The sequence below is a fragment of the Stegostoma tigrinum genome, chromosome 1 (genome assembly GCF_030684315.1).
Source record: "Stegostoma tigrinum isolate sSteTig4 chromosome 1, sSteTig4.hap1, whole genome shotgun sequence".
NCBI lineage: Eukaryota > Metazoa > Chordata > Chondrichthyes > Orectolobiformes > Stegostomatidae > Stegostoma > Stegostoma tigrinum.
This window is the reverse complement of record NC_081354.1, coordinates 14,315,778-14,334,421: the sequence shown is the minus strand read 5'-3', so window position 1 is coordinate 14,334,421 and position 18,644 is coordinate 14,315,778. Positions and strand designations below refer to the sequence as shown.

At 42.7% G+C, this 18,644-nt stretch overlaps 1 protein-coding gene across 3 annotated transcripts in view; it reads left to right on the top strand.

Annotated features, from left to right (window-relative positions):
- Positions 1-9,745: 9,745 nt before the first annotated feature.
- The window catches only part of psd3l (pleckstrin and Sec7 domain containing 3, like), a 398,930-nt gene continuing 390,031 nt past the window's right edge, over positions 9,746-18,644 (top strand). For 2 of the 3 annotated variants that reach the window (XM_048528073.2, XM_059653078.1), the window contains exon 1: positions 9,746-10,150. In XM_048528073.2, coding sequence (XP_048384030.2) covers positions 9,803-10,150 — 348 coding nt within the window. In that variant the 5' untranslated portion in view covers positions 9,746-9,802. Of the gene's footprint in view, positions 10,151-17,011; positions 17,110-18,644 lie in introns of those variants that run through there. The other variant, XM_059653144.1, reaches the window with a different exon arrangement.

Genomic DNA, 18,644 nt, shown 5'->3' with positions numbered 1-18,644 from the left:
CAGCTGTTTCTCCACACTTTCGGCTGTCTAGCCATCGCTGTGCTGTTTAAAAGTGATGCCCAACTGACCCTGGGAGGTGAGTGCGGTACCCCTGAGACAAAATCTAAACCTGTTGCCTTGTGCTGGCATCCCCCAACCTTGCCAATTTGGAGGAGGGATGGTGGGTGGGTGTCTGAGTTGCGGAGAGGCGGGCTGCTTTAAGGTAGAGTGGGCGGTGGGAATCCCTGTGAGGCCTCAAGACGGTACACAGCAAGGGTTTGACAACGAGGGTCTGTCAGAATGAAGCAGCTCGAAACGCCCGACTGGTGACTAACAACTGCGAGCGTTGTCTCTCTCTGCTCAGTACTTTGTCTCCGGCTGCTTTTTTTTGATGGCAACTTCCAATTCTGTTTTGTCACAATTCAGGAATAATTGAAGTTGCATGGGGACCTCTTGAAGCTCTACTGCATATTTTCCTTTTAAAAAGAAGCAGGATTTGGCGAAAGGCTGCTCTTCAGGGGGGATAAACAGTGATTTGGGGACTTTGGCTCAGTTTTTATCGCTATGGTAAGTGGCTCGCTTCAACTCTTGCTGCCAAACTGATCCTCATTGACTCAGGACAAGAACTTGTCTGAAATGCTTTGTTCACATTCACCGAGGACCTTTGCAACAGAGTGCGAGACACAAAGACAGAGAGAGAGATGATTATCCAGCGATGATATCTTACGGCTCTTCGATCACTTATTTTAACAGTGGCAACATCTTGTGCTGGAGCTGGGAAGTTAATAAGTAGTGAATGTTGCTGCAAAGCATGTGCTCGAGTCTGTAGCTCTTCCTGATTTCCTTATGGGGAATTTGTTGCTTTTCGTTTCTCATTTATAGAACAGATTAGCATGTTGTGCAAAATAACAGAAGTTTGATTTATGTTTGCGAGGAGTTGCTTAGCCACATTTGCAAATGCAACAATCTGTAAAGAGTGCAAGACTAAGATTTCACTTGTGTGCCCACCTATCACCACCACTCCACTACCTCCACCCCTCTCCCCCTCCCCCCGCATCATTATCTGCAGTTCCCTTACCCCCACACCTAGCCCTGAAGAAGGGTAATGCCCAAAACGATGACTTCTCCTTTCTTCCAGAAGCAGCCTGGCTTGCTGTGTTCTTCCAGCCTCCTGTTTGTCTAGTTAAGATTTCAATTTTGTCGGTTATGAATCTTTCAGATAAAACTCCATCAACAGCAAGGGCAAACACAAATGCTGTTAAGCACTCTCCTAATGTGTAATATTGACACATTCTTTCCCCGGGTTTTCTTTGAACAGGGAAGTACGACAAAAAATACAATAATTGAATATAACTGAATAAGAAAGCCGACAGACCATAGCTGACATTCACCTTTAGTGGCTACTGAAAAGTTTACCACTGTTTGTAAAACTGGGAATTTAATGCTTTCAGCGTTTAATATTGAAATGTTACTAAATTAAATATATTTATTCGACGAAATATTGAATGTCTTCTCGCACAGCAAAGTGGGTGACGCGAGTTGACAGAACGCGCAGGCACGGTATGCAGTTCGATCTGTGTTCGAACCTGGAAGTAAAGGTCCCTTCTCTTCAGAAATAGCAACTTGCCCGATTTTCGTTATTTTTAAACATTTGGATTGTAATCAAGGGGTGATGCAAGAATGAGAAACGTTTTAGGAAAAGAATTTGTCCTGACATAGGGTCCATTCAGAGACCGAAGCTTCAGATGTGGGTTAGATGAAATAGAATGGGAGATGACTAGCAGAGAGCATTTGGACAGAATGGCCTATTTCTGTGTGGCTCATTGTGTGGAACTCAATGTGGTTTTGTAGCACCTTTTCATTAACAGCAGCTCGTTTTGTTTATGGTTGGATTGGAAGCCTTACTTTCCTTCAGATGCTTGCAGCAATTTTGCTGAACTCAGGGTTTTTGATAACTCTGTGTCACACAATCATAGGACTTTACAGCAGAGAAGATTGCCATTCAGCTGATTGACCGGTGCCAGCATTTTGCTAGAAGAATCCAAGACTAATTCCATTGCCTCATTCTCCTCTCATCATGGAATATAATTTTATTCCTTCATTCGTGGGCTGTAAATGTCGCTCATTAGGACGGCATCTATTCGCTATTCCGAACTGCCGTTGAACAGGTTATGTTGAGCCTTCTTCTGAAATCTCTGCAGTCCATGGATTTGTAAGGACCCTATGCTATTAGCAGGGAGTTCAAGGCCTTTGATCCTGTGACAGTGAAGGAACAGCGATATAATTCCAAGTCAGAGTGGTGTATGGATTGGAGGGGATCTTTAAGGTGGTGGTATTGCCAGGATCTGCTTCCATTGTCCTTTTGGGTGTTAGAGGTCACAGGTTTAAAAGGTGCTGTCAGAGGAGCCTGGGTGAATTGCTGCAGTTCATCTTGTGAATGGTACAAACTGCTGCTATTGAGTTTCAGTGGTAGAGGGAGTGAATGTTTGAGAGTGTTTCCCATCAATTGAGCTGCTTTGTCCTTTGTATTTGGAGGTAATGGCTTCTGCTTCTGTTACTCCTTGTAGCAATGCATCCTGTGCTCTAACAACCCTTGTTGTGAGAATATTCCACCCATTTTTTCACTTGGCTTTCTTGGCAAGTTTTAAATCAATGATGCCTTGACACTGACTCTTCAGCCAAATCAAGTAACCCTTCCCAACTCAAATTACTTAACTGCTCTAAATTTAAAGAATTTGCTTAATGTTCTCCTTGTCTACTCTGCTTCAGTGGAAACAGTTGGAGTATTTCAAATCTTACGTCATAACTGTAGGTTCTGATCTGTGGCATCATCCTGACAAATCCACACGGTTTATATCTTTAGTGTCATTTCTATAATAGGCTGCCCGAAAACTGTGTATTCCAATTAGCCTAAGAAATACATTCTACAAATTCATCGTCACTTCTTAAGACTCATGCTGTGCAGATAGCAGTTCAGCAGTGTCAAATGGGTGATATTAGATTAACATCTGTTCCTAGTGTTCTTTTGAAGTCAATGGAATATCATAAAGGGTAAATAACCAGTAGTTAATGGCATACTGTCTATTTGTGCTTAGTTCCATGAGAATTTTCTTACTCCTGTGTCTCCATAAAACCTAAAATTCTCACTTGATGGAGTGATATTAACCAATGGGGGCACTTGGAGCAATCAGTGGTGAAAGGGGGCACCAATGGAAGCGTTTCTGGTACTTGCTTGCCCAATGTAGCTGGCAAATTCAGCATTGATCATTAGGAGAGAAGACGCCAGAGCCCCATACTTGAAGCAGTCAATCAATTTAACTTCAGCAAAGGTGGGCCCATTTGTTCATAATTTAAGAACTCTTACTTTTTCAGGACAGGACTGTTGTTATTCAATGGCTGATCTTGCTTCAGCAGTTCCCTTGCCTGAACACATTGAAACTTAGTTACAGTACATCTGTTTCAATTGGTGTCCTGGTCCTTATATGTGGTCCTCGTGAACTAGTGAATAGCAACTCCCAGCATAGTACATCTCTATCCATCCTAGGGCAACGCTTAAGATGTTACTATTTTAATGGCTGGAAATCTTTGTCATCATCCTCGTAACAGGGTGGCTGAACATTGCCAGAATCAGCAGGACCTCATTCGATTTTGATGGTGTGAATTCATCAGACATACTGAGGAAATTAATGGCTGTTTCTAGTTTTAACCTTTCTGTTCTAGCCTCAAGCAACTGAGCAAATGGAGCACCTTCTATTTCAGTCACCTAGTGTCTGTAGCTAGTACTTTCTGTCATTTATTGAGCTGTGCAGTAAGGCTTTCTGTTCCCCATCCCAACCACATGCCTCGAATCGAACCCCAGACAAACACCTACTGTATCAACATGAGAGAGAGTAAGAACTGCCAATGTTGGACTCAAAGATAACACAGTGTGGAGCTGGAGGAGCACAGCACGCCAGGCAGCATCAAAGGATCAGGAAAGCTGATGTTTTAGGTTGGGACCCTTTTTCAGAAATTTCAATTTTCCTGCTCCTCTGACACTGAGTAGCCAGCTGTGCTCCTCCAGCTCCACACTGTGTTATCTCTGCAACAATTTAACTTTCTTTTCACACTTTCCACCAATATTTTGCCATATTTAGAGGACTCTTGTCCTTCGAGTTTGTGCTTCCAGGTGTTTTATTCTAATGATTTAACTGATTCATCTGACCCTTTCAGCTTAGAACAAAGATTTTATTGACTTTGGGTTGCTTCCAGAGATGAGTGTCTAATCCAGCACTAGATTTACCTTTCCAAACATGCTGACATTTATGAAGAATTTCTCTTATTGATTAAAGTTGTGGAAGCGTTTTTTTGACAGTAAAAAGAACTATGATCTTAGAAAGGAAGTAAGATAATTCTCAGACAGGCCAATCATTCTGAAGATACCTACTCAGTAGAATAACCCATATGGCATATGAAGGCACATAAATTCAAACAGCAAACTTTGGTTTTTTGGACATTAATTTAACAGGTGCCACTTCCCCTCTGATACCTTGCCTAAGTGGGCATTAGTGCTGAGATGAGTTTCATGTGCTGTGGTTCCATTTCCATGCACTGATGAAGAAATTTTAACTTTAGCCAATGATGCAAATGTTGAATTTGTCAGACATTATTTACTAAGCCTGTCTTCATTTTCTCTAAAGTCAATGCAGGAGAACATTAGGAGGCACATGATGGCAATCAATTTAAGAATGCCAATTTTACACTGTTTCTCAATGTTAAAATTACCATCTAAATTTTCGTGAAGTATTTTGAAATTAGCTAAACAAAACAAGAAAGTTCTGACAGCATTGCAAACCATGAAGTGATTACACTCATCAATATAAAAAGAGTTGCTGACATTGAGTTAAATTTTACAAGGAGGAACTAACAGACTCAACAGAATAAGGTGCCCAGCTACATTTAAACAAAACCTAATGATAAATTCATGCTGTTCATAAGAAATGTCCAAAGCAAAAATATTCAGGCTCCATTTTCCTCAAGAATACGTCAGTTCTTTATATATCAGTGAATCTTGGAAATATTCTAGTTCTCAGACATGGTGCAATGTCTTCAATACAGCAATGATCCATTTATCCCTGCCAGAGATCTGCTAGGTGTATACAGGGATGCTTGATACAATTTATCAACATTCCACATTAAGGTGTTTTAGACCCCTTTTAAAGAAACTGATTCAACAAGATGTGGATGTAGATTCCATGATTAAAAAAAAACACTTTAATCAACTTTCCTTTCCCAGAGATGTGTAATAACAAGATTTAATGCAGTCCTCAAGACCCTGGGATTGAGGCATAACCATTGTACAACAAGACCCCTTGACTCCTTGGTAAAGTGCATAAGGCTACTTTATGAAGATATGGTTTGAAATGGTACATTGGATGTATAAATTAAAACAAAAATACAACAAATTGAATTAAATGATAATGCTAGTTTGCACAGACCAGTCTTGTACTGTTTGCATGACCAATAATGGCTTATTTAACAAAAAGCCAAGATGCCAATCAAAGCTCACAAAGTGAAACTTATCAAGATTTAAATCAAAATATTGTAATCAGGAGCAATGATGTATCCCCAGCCCCTCTGGAGCCCATGAGTCTCTAAGGGTCTGAACTGTCCCAGTGGGTTCCACATGCCCCCTCTACACAGACACCCAAACATGAATATAACTAGTCCAGTTTCTGTCCTGTTGTGTAGCAAGACTAAGAAGTAATCTAATTCAGCACTTTCAGACAATGCTTTATTTTGAAAGATACCGTTCCTTCTGGTGGGGTTCTTCTGGAAAAAGGAGAAGTAGGTTTAAAATCAAATCTAAGCCTTCCAGGAATGCAAAATGTAATGGAAATCTTGAATTCTGTCTCTCAAAAGGCAGCTGTCGCTGGGGGTCAGTTGAAAATATGAAAACTAAGATTGATTGATTTTTGTTAAGCAATGATATTAAGTGCTATGGGTGCTGAGTTGGGGTGGATGAACTTAAAGTACAGACCAGCCATGATTTTTTGAGTGGTAGAACAGACTTGAGGGGCTGAATGGCTTGAGTCTGTGATCATATTGTATTTGCTTTACTGACCTAAATGAACACAGTTAATGTTGTGGAAATATGTGAACAGCAGCATAATGACTTGATGTTTTGAGGTGTATGGAGCAGCTTTCAGTTGTGATGTTGGTTTCAGTAATCTGCATGGGTGGAATCCCTGCTTAGCTGACCAGGGATGCCAGCAAGCCACATCAAGCTCAGACATATCCACAAGCTAGTGAGACAGAAAGAAGAATTGACAAAGTAGATATGGGAGGAATATGTCAGAGAGAGTGAAAAAAAAACCAAAGGGAATCAACTCTGCAGAAACAATGACAGGTCAATAATGAAACAGCGGTAATTTGCATTTACGTACCACCTTTAATATAGGAAAGTGGGCTTAAAGGCTTCATTGAAGAATAATCATGCATAAATTGATATCAGATAAAAGAGAGGGATTGGATTAATGGTGTGATGTGGTGGTAATGTCAGTGTATTAAAAAAGGAAGAGACACAGAACTTGGAGAGGTTTAGGGAAGGAATTACTTAAGGAGCTTAAAGCTACTGGGAAATTCTGAATGGAAATCTTCTTACAGGTGTTAAGATTTTGATGTTGGTTGTCAAAACACTGTATGTTCTGTTTAAAACATGATGTGTCTTTGCCACCACCCCCCCCCCCACCCTGACCAATGCTTTAAATTCACCTGGTTGTCCCCACTTTGCCCATTGCTTCAATATGACAATGAGGACTGGTTTGGTGAATGGTGGCAATTTATCATCCTCGGGTTCAGTTGGCTGCGGGTGAGGTGTCCTGAACCATGGGCTGCTAAGAGTCAATTTAATTGCCCTTGAGCCACCTTTCTGAGGTTAAAGATTATAGGACATGAACATTATAAAGCTGCTCCAAAAACAGCATGGACTTAACGGAGATGAACATCTGAGGTCGAAATCTTTCTATTGACATATTGTACTGGTGTGCATGTATGTTGTACATGGGATCATAGGGCTGCAATGCGTTGGCGGTAGTTCAGAGGGACCACACTTGCCTCTGAGTTAGAAGATGCTGAAAAAACCCTGCATTGCCAGTGGTGCTAGTTCTTGGATGAGGCTTTAAACTGAGATCTTGGCTCTCAATTCAAGTTGATGTAAAAGTTCCTGCAACATTACATTTGCAAAAGTCCCGGCCAACATATACCGCTCACCCAACAACTACAAACAAAGCAGGTGATCTAGATATTTATCTGTTATTGGAGCTTACTGTACATAAATTGATTTCTGTACTCCCTACTTTCAAACAGCAACTACTTTTCAGAAGTACAGTGAAAGGCATTGAATGAATACTGTTGTTTCTGTGCATAATTCCCTGAAATTGCCTGCCAATTGCTCAGCCCTCCTAGACTGCTATTACTCAACATGTAGCAAAAGATGAAATTGTTTGCTTGAGTGAATAAGGCACCATCTACTTCATTTTACATCAATGAGCAGCTGTTTGGCTTTGGCTGGTTGGAATGAACCCAAAGCATAAAGCTGCCAGGGGTAACTTTAACAGCCACATTCATTGCCCCATGCCAATGGAATTTAGCTGTGATTTGCCTGGAGCATTCCCTCGAGCAGAGCCTGATTCAGTGCTGTTCTTTTGCAGAATCTGACTGTGACTGGTTCTGCTCCTGGTCAGAATTCAAAATCTGAGCCTGTTCTCAGAGTCTGTTCAACTCTGACTTATGGGTTTGACTCAGACTGATTTAACCAGCCATTCCCAATACGGCCATCATGTAGAAAGTGACCTGTCTCCATTCACCATCAAGCAGGACTTCCCTGAGCCTAATTCAACCCCTTCTTTCAAACAATATCTATCACATCCAGCCTCAATTTTGTTCAGATCTATTCTCTATGTCACCAGACCCTATTATCAGGTACTATCTCACTGTGATTCTGCCTTAAAATATTACTTAATCTGGTCTGAAAACAAGAAATTCTGGAAATCACAGTGGGCCAGGCAGCATCCATGGAGAGAGCGCAAGCTAACACTTTAAGTCTAGATGAAATGTTACCCTCCACGGATGCTGCCTGATCCGCTGTGATTTCTAGTACTTTTTGTTTTAAGTACAGATTCCAGCATCTGCAGTCATTGCTCTGGCTTAACAATAACCCAATGGGATTTTGAGTGTGGAGAGTTGGTTATATGACCTGCCAGAGGATTATTTGTTTGTTTTTCTCAGGGAATTTATTAATAATCTCTACTTATTAAACAATCTCAAGTTGGCCTGATCAAGTTGGTCTACTGTAGGTATGAAAGCGCACTTTAGAGAAAACAGTTTTTTTTAAAAACACGTGTAAATTTACCTTCTTCAAACTAGTGTCGTTGGCTTAGAAATGTGCCCTTGATTTTTCCATTCTGCTCAAAGCACCAAATACGCTTGACCCAGAGTTGAAACTTACTCAGATCCCACACTAACAGAGGCTCGATTATGCCAAAAGCCATAAACTTGGCAGAATGTGCCTAAACACCATTTCTTCACAGGGGCTATTTTCCACAATCGGCCTTGTAAGTAATCAGTAAATATTATTCATCAGCCTCCCATCCCCACATGCCAGTTTATCCCTGGAGATTGTTTCATGTCCGTTCTCTTCTGACCAGAGCGTAGGCGAGTTTTCAATGAATGCCAGATGCAGTCTGTTTGTGAGAGAGTGAATGTGTGTTCTAAGTCGCGCCCCGGTCCCTCATGTTAGGGCTGCACGCACTCCACACACTCACAAAAAGAGTCTTTGACCTGTAGGGTAAAGAGATGAACTCTTTTTGCAGACTTCTGTTGAGTAGGAAAGGGGGTCTTTTTTCCTTTCTCTCTCTGAAGCGCCGTCAGCTTTCAAACCCTATCTTGCTTCAGCTCGGTGCGGTTCTCAGGTACAGTTCAGCGGGACTGGAACCGCTGGCGCTCTGGACTGGGCTCTGAGTGCGAGCAGCGAGGGGTTACTGTGAGCAGCAACTGCATTGGTTCACGGAGTAAGGCATTGGGAACTGAAGCTATCCGGTTAAAGGATTTCCTAAGTGACTTTAAACAGCGTGCCCGGTCCATTACCGCTTTGACCCTCCGGAATATGTCCTTCTGCAGCTAACAACGGGAGATTGCGTCGGTTCAAAGTGAGTTCGCGGAATGTTGAATCTGCGGTGTTGTGAACTAGAGGATGCTGGAGTCTCCGTGATGAGAGGGTGCGGAATGAGGCCGTTCGGGCCATCGGATTGGCGCCCAAGGTTGGAATCGAACCTGGGTCCCCCGGCGCCGATTCGGACCTTAGTTTTATGACCCGCGAGGCTGTAGTGCCAAGGCTGTGAAATGTCTCCAAGTGTGCCTGTCATACCCCACATAAAATTTTAAAAAAGGAACAAATGTTGTGTTTGCAATTTTCACCCGCTTCAAACAAAATCTTTTGTTTTTAACATGTCGTGTTTAAAATTGGTAAATCATTGACATTTGATTTTTGTTTTGCACCTTCTAGGAATACCTCCCTGCAGCTGACTGTGGGACATGACAGAAGCTGGGCATGGCCCAGAACCTACAGGTTAAAACCTCCTTCCTATACGTTCGCCTACAGTCTCCGTTCGTTAAGGCGGCGGGTCACAGCGACCGAAAACAGGCGGAGGGCAGCGGAGGCGAGGTGGGCGCAATTCTACCCAGGAATGGGTCGCTTTCTGCGCCTGGCATCGGGGAGGGGTGCCAAGGCAACCGCCAGCAACAGTTCTGCGCTGGCCTGTGTCACAATAAGAGGCCCCACGCAATGCCAGGGACTCCCCCCTGCAGTAGGGACAGTCCCCAGGGCAGGGGCGAGCCGGCCGTTCGGCCCGACTGCCCGCATGATCTCGGGAAGTCCCGCACCCCCGGGAGGCCTCGCTGTGTCCCCTACGCTGCTCCCTGGAGCCCCTTCGGCCCTCCCGACGCCAGGTCCGGAAAGGACGGGGTCCGGTGGAAGGTGGAGTTGAACAAACTCATTCTGGTGGAGACACCCCTCTTCTGTACGCCTCTCTGCTCCGGGGATCGTAGTCCACAGGCAGCTGGCACACTGCTATCCCCGTGTGTCCACGGGGCATCTACCTCTTCAACACCAAGTCCAAATCCACTGCAGAAGGTAAGGCTGTACAGATATACTGCATTCTCAACATTAAGGATATTTTCCTAATCAACCTGTTCAGAGATTCATGATAATAGTGTTGAGCTGGATGAACACAGCAGGCCAAGCAGCATCTCAGGAGCACAAAAGCTGACGTTTCGGGCCTAGATCCCTCATCAGAGAGGGGGATGTGGTGAGGGAACTGGAATAAATAGGGAGAGAGGGGGAGGCGGACCGAAGATGGAGAGAAAAGAAGATAGGTGGAGAGAGTATAGGTGGGGAGGTAGGGAGGGGATAGGTCAGCCCAGGTCATTGTTGAGAGCAGCTGGGATTTGAATTTGTGACTCCTGGCTCAGAGGTAGAGACGTTTCCACTGTACTACGAGAGCATTTAAGAAATGTCCCAATCAACCGGTTCAGAGGTGCATGTTACGCACTTCTAGGGCAGGTGGGACTTGAACCTCGACCTTCTGGTTCCGAGGTAGGAGCACTACCACTGTGCCTAAACATGAAAAGCTTCTGTAATGGGTGTAGAAATCTCCCCTTCCCCTACTGCATCCCTAAACCAGCCCAGTTCATCCCCTCCCCCCACTGCACCACACAACCAGCCCAGCTCATCCCCCCCACCCATTGCATCCTAAAACCAGTCCAATCTGTCTCTGCCTCCCTAACCGGTTCTTCCTCTCACCCATCCCTTCCTCCCACCCCAAGCCGCACCCCCAGCTACCTACTAACCTCATCCCACCTCCTTGACCTGTCCGTCTTCCCTGGACTGATCTATCCCCTCCCTACCTCCCCACCTACACTCTCTCCACCTATCTTCTTTACTCTCTATCTTCGGTCCGCCTCCCCCTCTCTCCCTATTTATTCCAGTTCCCTCCCCCCATCCCCCTCTCTGATGAAGGGTCTAGGCCCGAAACGTCAGCTTTTGTGCTCCTGAGATGCTGCTTGGCCTGCTGTGTTCATCCAGCCTCACATTTTATTATCTAAGCTTCTGTAATGACAGGATTGCTGCCAATTTGTTTTAATGTGCAAGAAACTCAGAGAATGCTGGAGAAATGTGGCAGCATCTGGCAGCATTGTGGAGACAAAACAGAGTCAATGTGTGGAGTCAGATATGACCATAACTTCTTCTGGAGAAGATGCTAAATGGTGGACTGGAAGTATTAACTCTCCTGTGTCCACAGATGCTAGCAGATCTAAGTTTCTCCTGCATTCTCTGCGTTAGTTTCAGGTTTCTAGCGTCCTCAGTAATTTGCCTTCATTCAAATGTTTTAAAGTGTGTTTGGGTGGTGACAATTTATGGCTCACAGAAGCAAAAACAAATTTCTTGAAAATCTCCAGTTCTGAAGAAGAGTCACTGGACACAAACATTAACTCTGATTTCGCTCCACAGATGCAACCAGACCTGCTGAGCTTTTCCAGCAATTTCTGTTTTTGCTTCTGGAAAAACTCAGCATCTGTGGAGAGAAATCTGAGTTAACAGTTCAGGTCAAGTGACTCTTCTTCAGAACAGACTACATATGGTAACAAAGTGTGGAACTGGATGAACACAGCAGGCCAAGCAGCATCTCAGGAGCACAAAAGCTGATGTTTCGGGCCTAGACCCTTCATCAGAGAGACTACATATGGTGTTTGGTTTAATGTGCATTTGGCACCCAAATCTGTTGACTTTCTATTTTCCTTTCTATTTACAGTTTAATATCAAATTATTTAAATGTAGCACCTTGCAGTAAGATCTTTTCTAAATACTGCTAGAAAATTGCTCTTTTAATTAGATAGCTGCTGGGTTTCATGCAATGAAGGTTAAGCAAGATGTAGAAAAACAGTCTGGCAATATTTATTTCATAGAGAACAACTGACAAACTTTTGATAAGAAAACTGAATTCCCAATTTCAGGTTTAGCCAGCAAAATTAACACTCAGCGTGTCAGCTAATCAGATCTTTCCTTTGGGGAAACACACTACATAGGGAAGGGGAAAGATCAGTCTAAACAGATATTCAGAACAACATAAAAGAGAACAATAGAATTATGATTAATACCAGCTATAGATTTACAATATTAATCTAGATAACCAATATCTGCGTGACAGCAGTCTATGCTAACCTGAGAATGTTCTGAGGGTCAAGAGCTTTTAGGAGAGATTCTTTCTTTGCTATTTTAGGTTGGGTTTAATTTTAAACTCTCCCGATAAACTGCAGTGCAATCTCACCCTGACACACACTGGGGTACACTCTCACTTGAAGCCATTGGAATACATGAACACCCTGACACACTGAGGCACCCTGTTACACTGGAGTGGAGTTACACAATGATTCACTCTGGGATGCAATTTCACCTGCATTCACATTAGGACTTTCCAGCCTTGCCTTACTCTTGGCTACAGTCACATCTTAACACACCGGGTGACAGTCTCACTCAGATACACTCTGTTTGCAGTCTGACTCTGACTTAAGTAAGGGTAGTCATGTCATAAATGGAATATTTTTCTGTCATACAAGGATAGTTGTTGAAAATTTATCTGTACAGAAATTGTAATGGGTAGAATCCAAAGAAAGAGCAAATACTGTCCTCCTGTAATATGAATTATTTGAACCAGAACCCTTCAGTGATGGCCTGATGCAGAAACCTTGGCTGATCTTTTCCCCTCATTAACTCTGCAGTGTTAAGATTGCTCATATTCCCCTGTTACTGCTATGGCCATGAAACTGACAACTCACTGCAGATGCGTGTTAAAACCTTGGACCGTCTTTCTCAGTATACGTCAGTGGCAACTTTTCAGGCGAATAAATAATCTTTCTTATTATAATTGTTTACATTAAATGTGTAAGAGTACAAACTGAGCTTTTGGAATGAAATCTAAGTTTATGCTGTTAATTAATCTATGAATGCTTGCAATGTAGTCAAGAACAAAAATCTGGTACCATAATGTACAAATTACAGTGAGCTTTTCTCTGATCTGATGTCGCTCGATCGCAAGTCAATGAGCTCAAACTATTGGAAAAGATTAGCAAAATTTAGCAACAACATTTTAAATTTACTCTAACTTGCAGCACCTCAACACATTTCATCACTGTCATGTGAACTGTAAATGTCAGCCTTTTTATAATAGCTTGACCTTTTTGGATTGTTAACATATTGCAAAAATCCTTGCTAAGACCAGAAATTATATGATCAGCAAACATGCAAACCAATCAGACTTCGCAATGCCACCAAATCTGCCTATTGCCCTAGTTAGATGATGATTGAGAAATATTTTAACCTTCACTTCTTCAGATAAGTATTTCCAATTAAAAATTCTTCCCCACCATCTGTCCCAACCATTTAATCTCCTCCCTGCATCCAGATTTGGGAAACATTTTCTCTCATGTTTGAGTCTGTAAAGGTTCAGTCATTTTGGACTGGGAGAAGTGAATTCATTCAGAAAACTGCAAATTTTTGGAAATTCATACCACAGTGGGTTGTAGGTACTCATGTTCAATATATTTAAAGCAGAGAATGAATATATTTTTGATTCTGTCATGAACAAAAGTTTTCCTTTTAATTATTTGGAGTCTGTAAGTTTGTGTGTAAAGGTATGATTTCTTATCCTTGAAGTGATTGTCTCAATTTTAATGACTTCAGCTGCAAGTTCTTTGTGAGTATCAAGAAAGGTTATTTATGAACACTTGATTTTAATTTTAAAATGCTAAATCACATTACACACACACACAGTTTAAATGCAGATGATTGTCAAAAAAAAGATTATCTCAGTACCTTTCGTGGCAGGCCTGAAGATCCTTCAGTGAATCGATGCTTTGGTTAAAGTGAAAGTCTTGCAAAGCAGGGGATCCTTAGTAAGTTGTGAGGCATTTTGTGACTGCAGTTTCAAGTGTTTGGCTTTCAGGTGAACTCAATATGGAACGTATTTGGAGGCAGTCCCTCTCCCATTTTTAAGCCATTGTATTTTCTCCGAAGAAGGGTCAATCGACCTGAAATATTAACTCTGCTCTCTCTCCACAGATACTGCCGGACCTGGTGAGTTTTTCCAGTAATTTCTGATTTTGTTGAAGTTACTGTTGTCTGTTACCTTGGCTACTGAGATGAATTGCAACTGATTTGATGATTTTCTTATAGAAATCAGACTCTTCAGAACAAATTCTTGTTGTTACTTTTGACAGCAGAAAGGAAATGGCATCCTGATCATGAGACTTGTATAAGTTCAAGGTACTTCTTCCAAAAAAAAGAAGTGGGGGTGAGGGAAAGCACAGGCCTATGATTACACACTCTGTGTTTTCATTTGATACCCTGAATACACCCAGCCTGGGCTAGATGAGGAATCTATCACAATATAATGAATAGTCAATGTGATCCATTCCCATCTGATTAACAATCTTTGAATATCAATGGTTCTTTTGTCTATAATGAGGGTTCCCAGAGCAAAAGGTATGGGGAGTGCCAATGGGGGAAAAGTGGGAATTGAGACACAACTTTGGTGTAGATTGTCGTTGTGAAAAGGAGAAAATGAATTGGCTGTATTGACAGCTGATTCAACCAGACATTGAGTGAAGTGGCATAGTAATCAAAATGGAAGTCAGACGTCATGCTTTGAAGTTGTTGAACTCAGTGCTGAGTCCTGATGACTGTAAAGTGCCTGAGTGGAAAATGAAGTGCTGTTCCTCCAGCTTGTGTTGAGCTTCATTTGAAAACTACAGCAGGTCCAGGTCAGAAGTGGTTTATTGAAATGGCAAACAACTGGAAGGTTGGGGTTCTCTGCAATTGTCGATGAAGTGATCAAGTGCAGGTAAGAGGCCAGAGGGTGGGGTCCAGATGAAGGAGGTATATTGGGTATGGGCGAGGGGCTTATGGGCCAGGGAGAGGATTCCTGTCCAAAGAAATGGAAACAGAAGTGAAGATGTTAGACGAGGATTTCAATGTCATATGCCCAAAATTAATTGAGATGGGCCGTGTAAAGGGCTCACCGATAGTTTAGGATCGGAGAGGGGAAGGCCAGAGGTTATAATGAATACAGAACAAGAGATGGATTGAAACAAGGGATGGCGAGTCTTAGAAAAGGAAAGGGAAGGAAGAATCCAGAGGGACGTCAGTACCTGGTGAGTAATTGACAGCTTTGAGAGAGCGTGATATGGTGCTGATGATGGAAGTGGTTGAGAGTGTGCATTTGGCAGCATTGACTGTGGATCTCAGTCTGCAGCAGACACAGCTGGCTGAGGAATGTTGTATGCCTCAGAGATCCCTGTAATCCCGCCCGTATTTGAAACGTGAGGGATGGAAGTTCAGTTGGAATACATGTAGGGTAAGCCAGGGGTTGTCTCTGTGAAAACAAGTTTTGGTCAACACTTTAATAAACATCAAGTGGTAAATCGAAATCAATGAAGGCATGCAGGCTAAAGGATTCAATTAGAAATCCCATCAATCCCAGAGGAGCAGAATTTCTTCAGGTGAGCATAGCTGGAAGAGAAGTGTCAGCAAAATATTGTGGATGCAGGAAATCTTAAATAAAAAGAGGAAATGCTGCAGAAACTCAACAGATTGGACCACATCTGCATATCTGCATGGGTCCCAGACATGCCTGTACCTTTATGAGGAACGAGAAACATTACTTGTTCCAGTCCTACTCAGGGACCCTCCCCCACCACTCTTTCTGATACATTGACAGTGTCATCGATGTTGTTTCCTGCTCTCATCAAGAATTGGAAAAATTAGCCAGTTTTTGTTCCAATTTCCAGCCCTCTCTCATCTTCACCTGCTCCATCTCTGATTCATTTTTTCCTTTCAATTTTACCATATCTGAGTACAAGCTGTCCACCAACATCCATTATGAACCCACCGACTCCTATAGTCACCCTGACTGCACTTCCTCACATCCTGTTTCTGGCAAAGACTCTGCGTCACTTTCCCAGTTCCTTTGTCTGCATTGCATCTGTTCTAATGACGCTCCTTCCACAGTAGTGCCAGGGCCTTCTTTTGCCTCAACTGAGGATTCCACACCCCACTTCCCCCTCCCTTTACCACCACTGTGGTGATGGGGCCCCCACGCATATCTGACCCATTTCTCTACTTCTCCCTCCCCACTACCCTTCTGCCCAGAGGAACAACAGTGTTCCCTTTGTCCTCACTTCCCACCCACTGGTCCCTGTGTTGAAAACATCATCTTCCATCATTTTCACCACTTCTGGCAGGGTTATGGCTGGCATTTGGACTCAGGTGGTAGCAATGTAATTGACAAATACATCTTCCCCTCCCCTCCAATGTCAGCATTCCGCAGGGAATGTCTCCTCTGTATTAACCTGATCTACTTTACAATCAATCCTGAGATGTCCTGACCAACCCCACCCCCCACTTCACCAGCACCACCCACCCCCACACACATACACACACACACCTCTCTTCTTCACATCTGTCATTTCCACTGCAATCCTTCCTTTGTCAGCATTATCACTCTCTTTGTCTTTGGCTGTGGGCCCCCTCACCAGCTGTTCCACTTGCTCCTCCTCCCTTTCTGTTTACAGCATGTATATACAGCATGTAAATTCTATTTTACAGCCCCTTTCTTAAGAAGGGTCATGCTGGATTCAGAACATTCGCTAATATTTTCACATTCTAGAGCCGCTGCCAGACCCGCTGAGGTTCTCCAGAATTTTCTGTTTTCATTTCACATTTCCAGCAGTATTTTGCATTCATTTCAGCCTTTAGAGCAGTCTATTTGTATTACGGTATTGACTGACAGTTCCTAAAAAGTTAGACCATGATAATACAAAAGGAATCAAAGAGTTAGTTCAGGAAGATCAAGCTGAGGAAGATCAGCTAAAATCTTCTTGAATGGCTGGAGCAGACTCAAAAGGACTGAATTTTCTGCTCCTTTTTCTTTTGCATGTTTTTCTGCTTGAGCTGCCATGGTGCTTACATTCTGCAAGTGCGTTCTGAGAAAGGATTCTGAAACCTTTGCCCTCGTCGCTGCACCTTCCCATTATGATGTAAGCATCTCCTACTGACTCTTTTTCTGGTTCTATGCAAGTTGTTCTAGGCGCCAGTAAATTTCTCGGGCAAATTCTCCCAATCTGCTGATGTTTGTATTTAAATGTATTTTTTCTGCCAAAATTGTGATGAAGGAGTGGGAGAGGGTCCAAAAAATTCTCAGCAAAAGATTCTTATAAACAAAATTACCCTGCATTGATGTGTTCCTATCAGGCAGACATTTTGACCTGCAGAAAATTTTCTAACGCAGGGTCATCAGGTAACAATGAGAAGCTGGAGCCTTGGCAAACTTCTGCTTCTGATTCAGCGACATTGAGACTGATTGTAATGACTTCATTGCCACTAAATAATCAAACCAGAGATCCAAATCAGTCATCATGATTCAGTGGATGCTGCATTTCCTCAGCTGGCTGTGCATTGCGTTTATCCTGTTGGTAGGATCTTAGACTAAGATGCTAGGAATGTAAGTCACAATTGGAATTGCTGCTTGTCATATTTTGGATAGCAGATTACAGGAAACCATGCTCTCTCCCTCTAAAGAAGTAACTTCTAAGCTGAATGAGTTGCGCTAAATATTTCTACATTTTTAGAAAGTAACATGTTTCATATCGTCGAATCACTGCAGATAGAGGCCATTCGGCCCACCGAGACTGCAACAACCCGCTGAAGAACATTCCACACTATCCCTAGCCCTGACCCCATATTTAACTCAGTTAACCCACCTAGCCTGCACATCCCTGAACACTTACAGGTCAGTATAATACAGCCAATCCATCTAACCTGCATATCTTTGGACTGTGGAGGAAACCCAGAGAAAGTCCAGACAGTTATAGGAAGAATTTGCAAACTCCACACAGTAAGTCACCCAAGTTGGAATTGAACTGAGGTCCCAGGTGATGTGAGACAGCGGTGCTACCACTGTGCCACCATACTGCCCCTAAATATTAACAGAGAAACATTACTGAAACTTATTGGAGACTTCACCCTGGAAATGATCACCTGTGGAAATATATTGGTGGACAAATGCTTCAAGCATTCTTGTGATCTTCCTCTATTTCCTACTTCATTGGAGTTTCTAATTTGTTTATTAGCCGGTAAACAAAGGAATGTTCTACCTCGGTGTTGGGTAATCATTTCCTAATATTGGCAACTTTGATCCAATAAATGCCTTCTATAGGCATTTTTATTGTAATGCACTTTTTAATTGGCAGATAAAACAAATGAGTGGCATGCTTTATGAGTTTCAATGCCAGTGTGATGCTGGGTCTGTATGTCATGAGTCTAAGCCAAAAGTGGACCATATCAAACAGCCAATCTCTCTGACTATTTGCAGCATACGGCAGGTTGATTTTTCTGAACCAACCCTGTTTTAAATATCAGGTCAGCATGTCCAACATTAGAAGTGACAGTTGGGCGTTGCTGAGGGTACAAAATCTGCCATTGTTACCTGGTCTGGTTTTCATGTAGCTCCTGATCTGCAGCAATTAGGTTGGCTCTGAACTGATCTCTGAAGTGTCTGAGGAAGCCAGTGAGT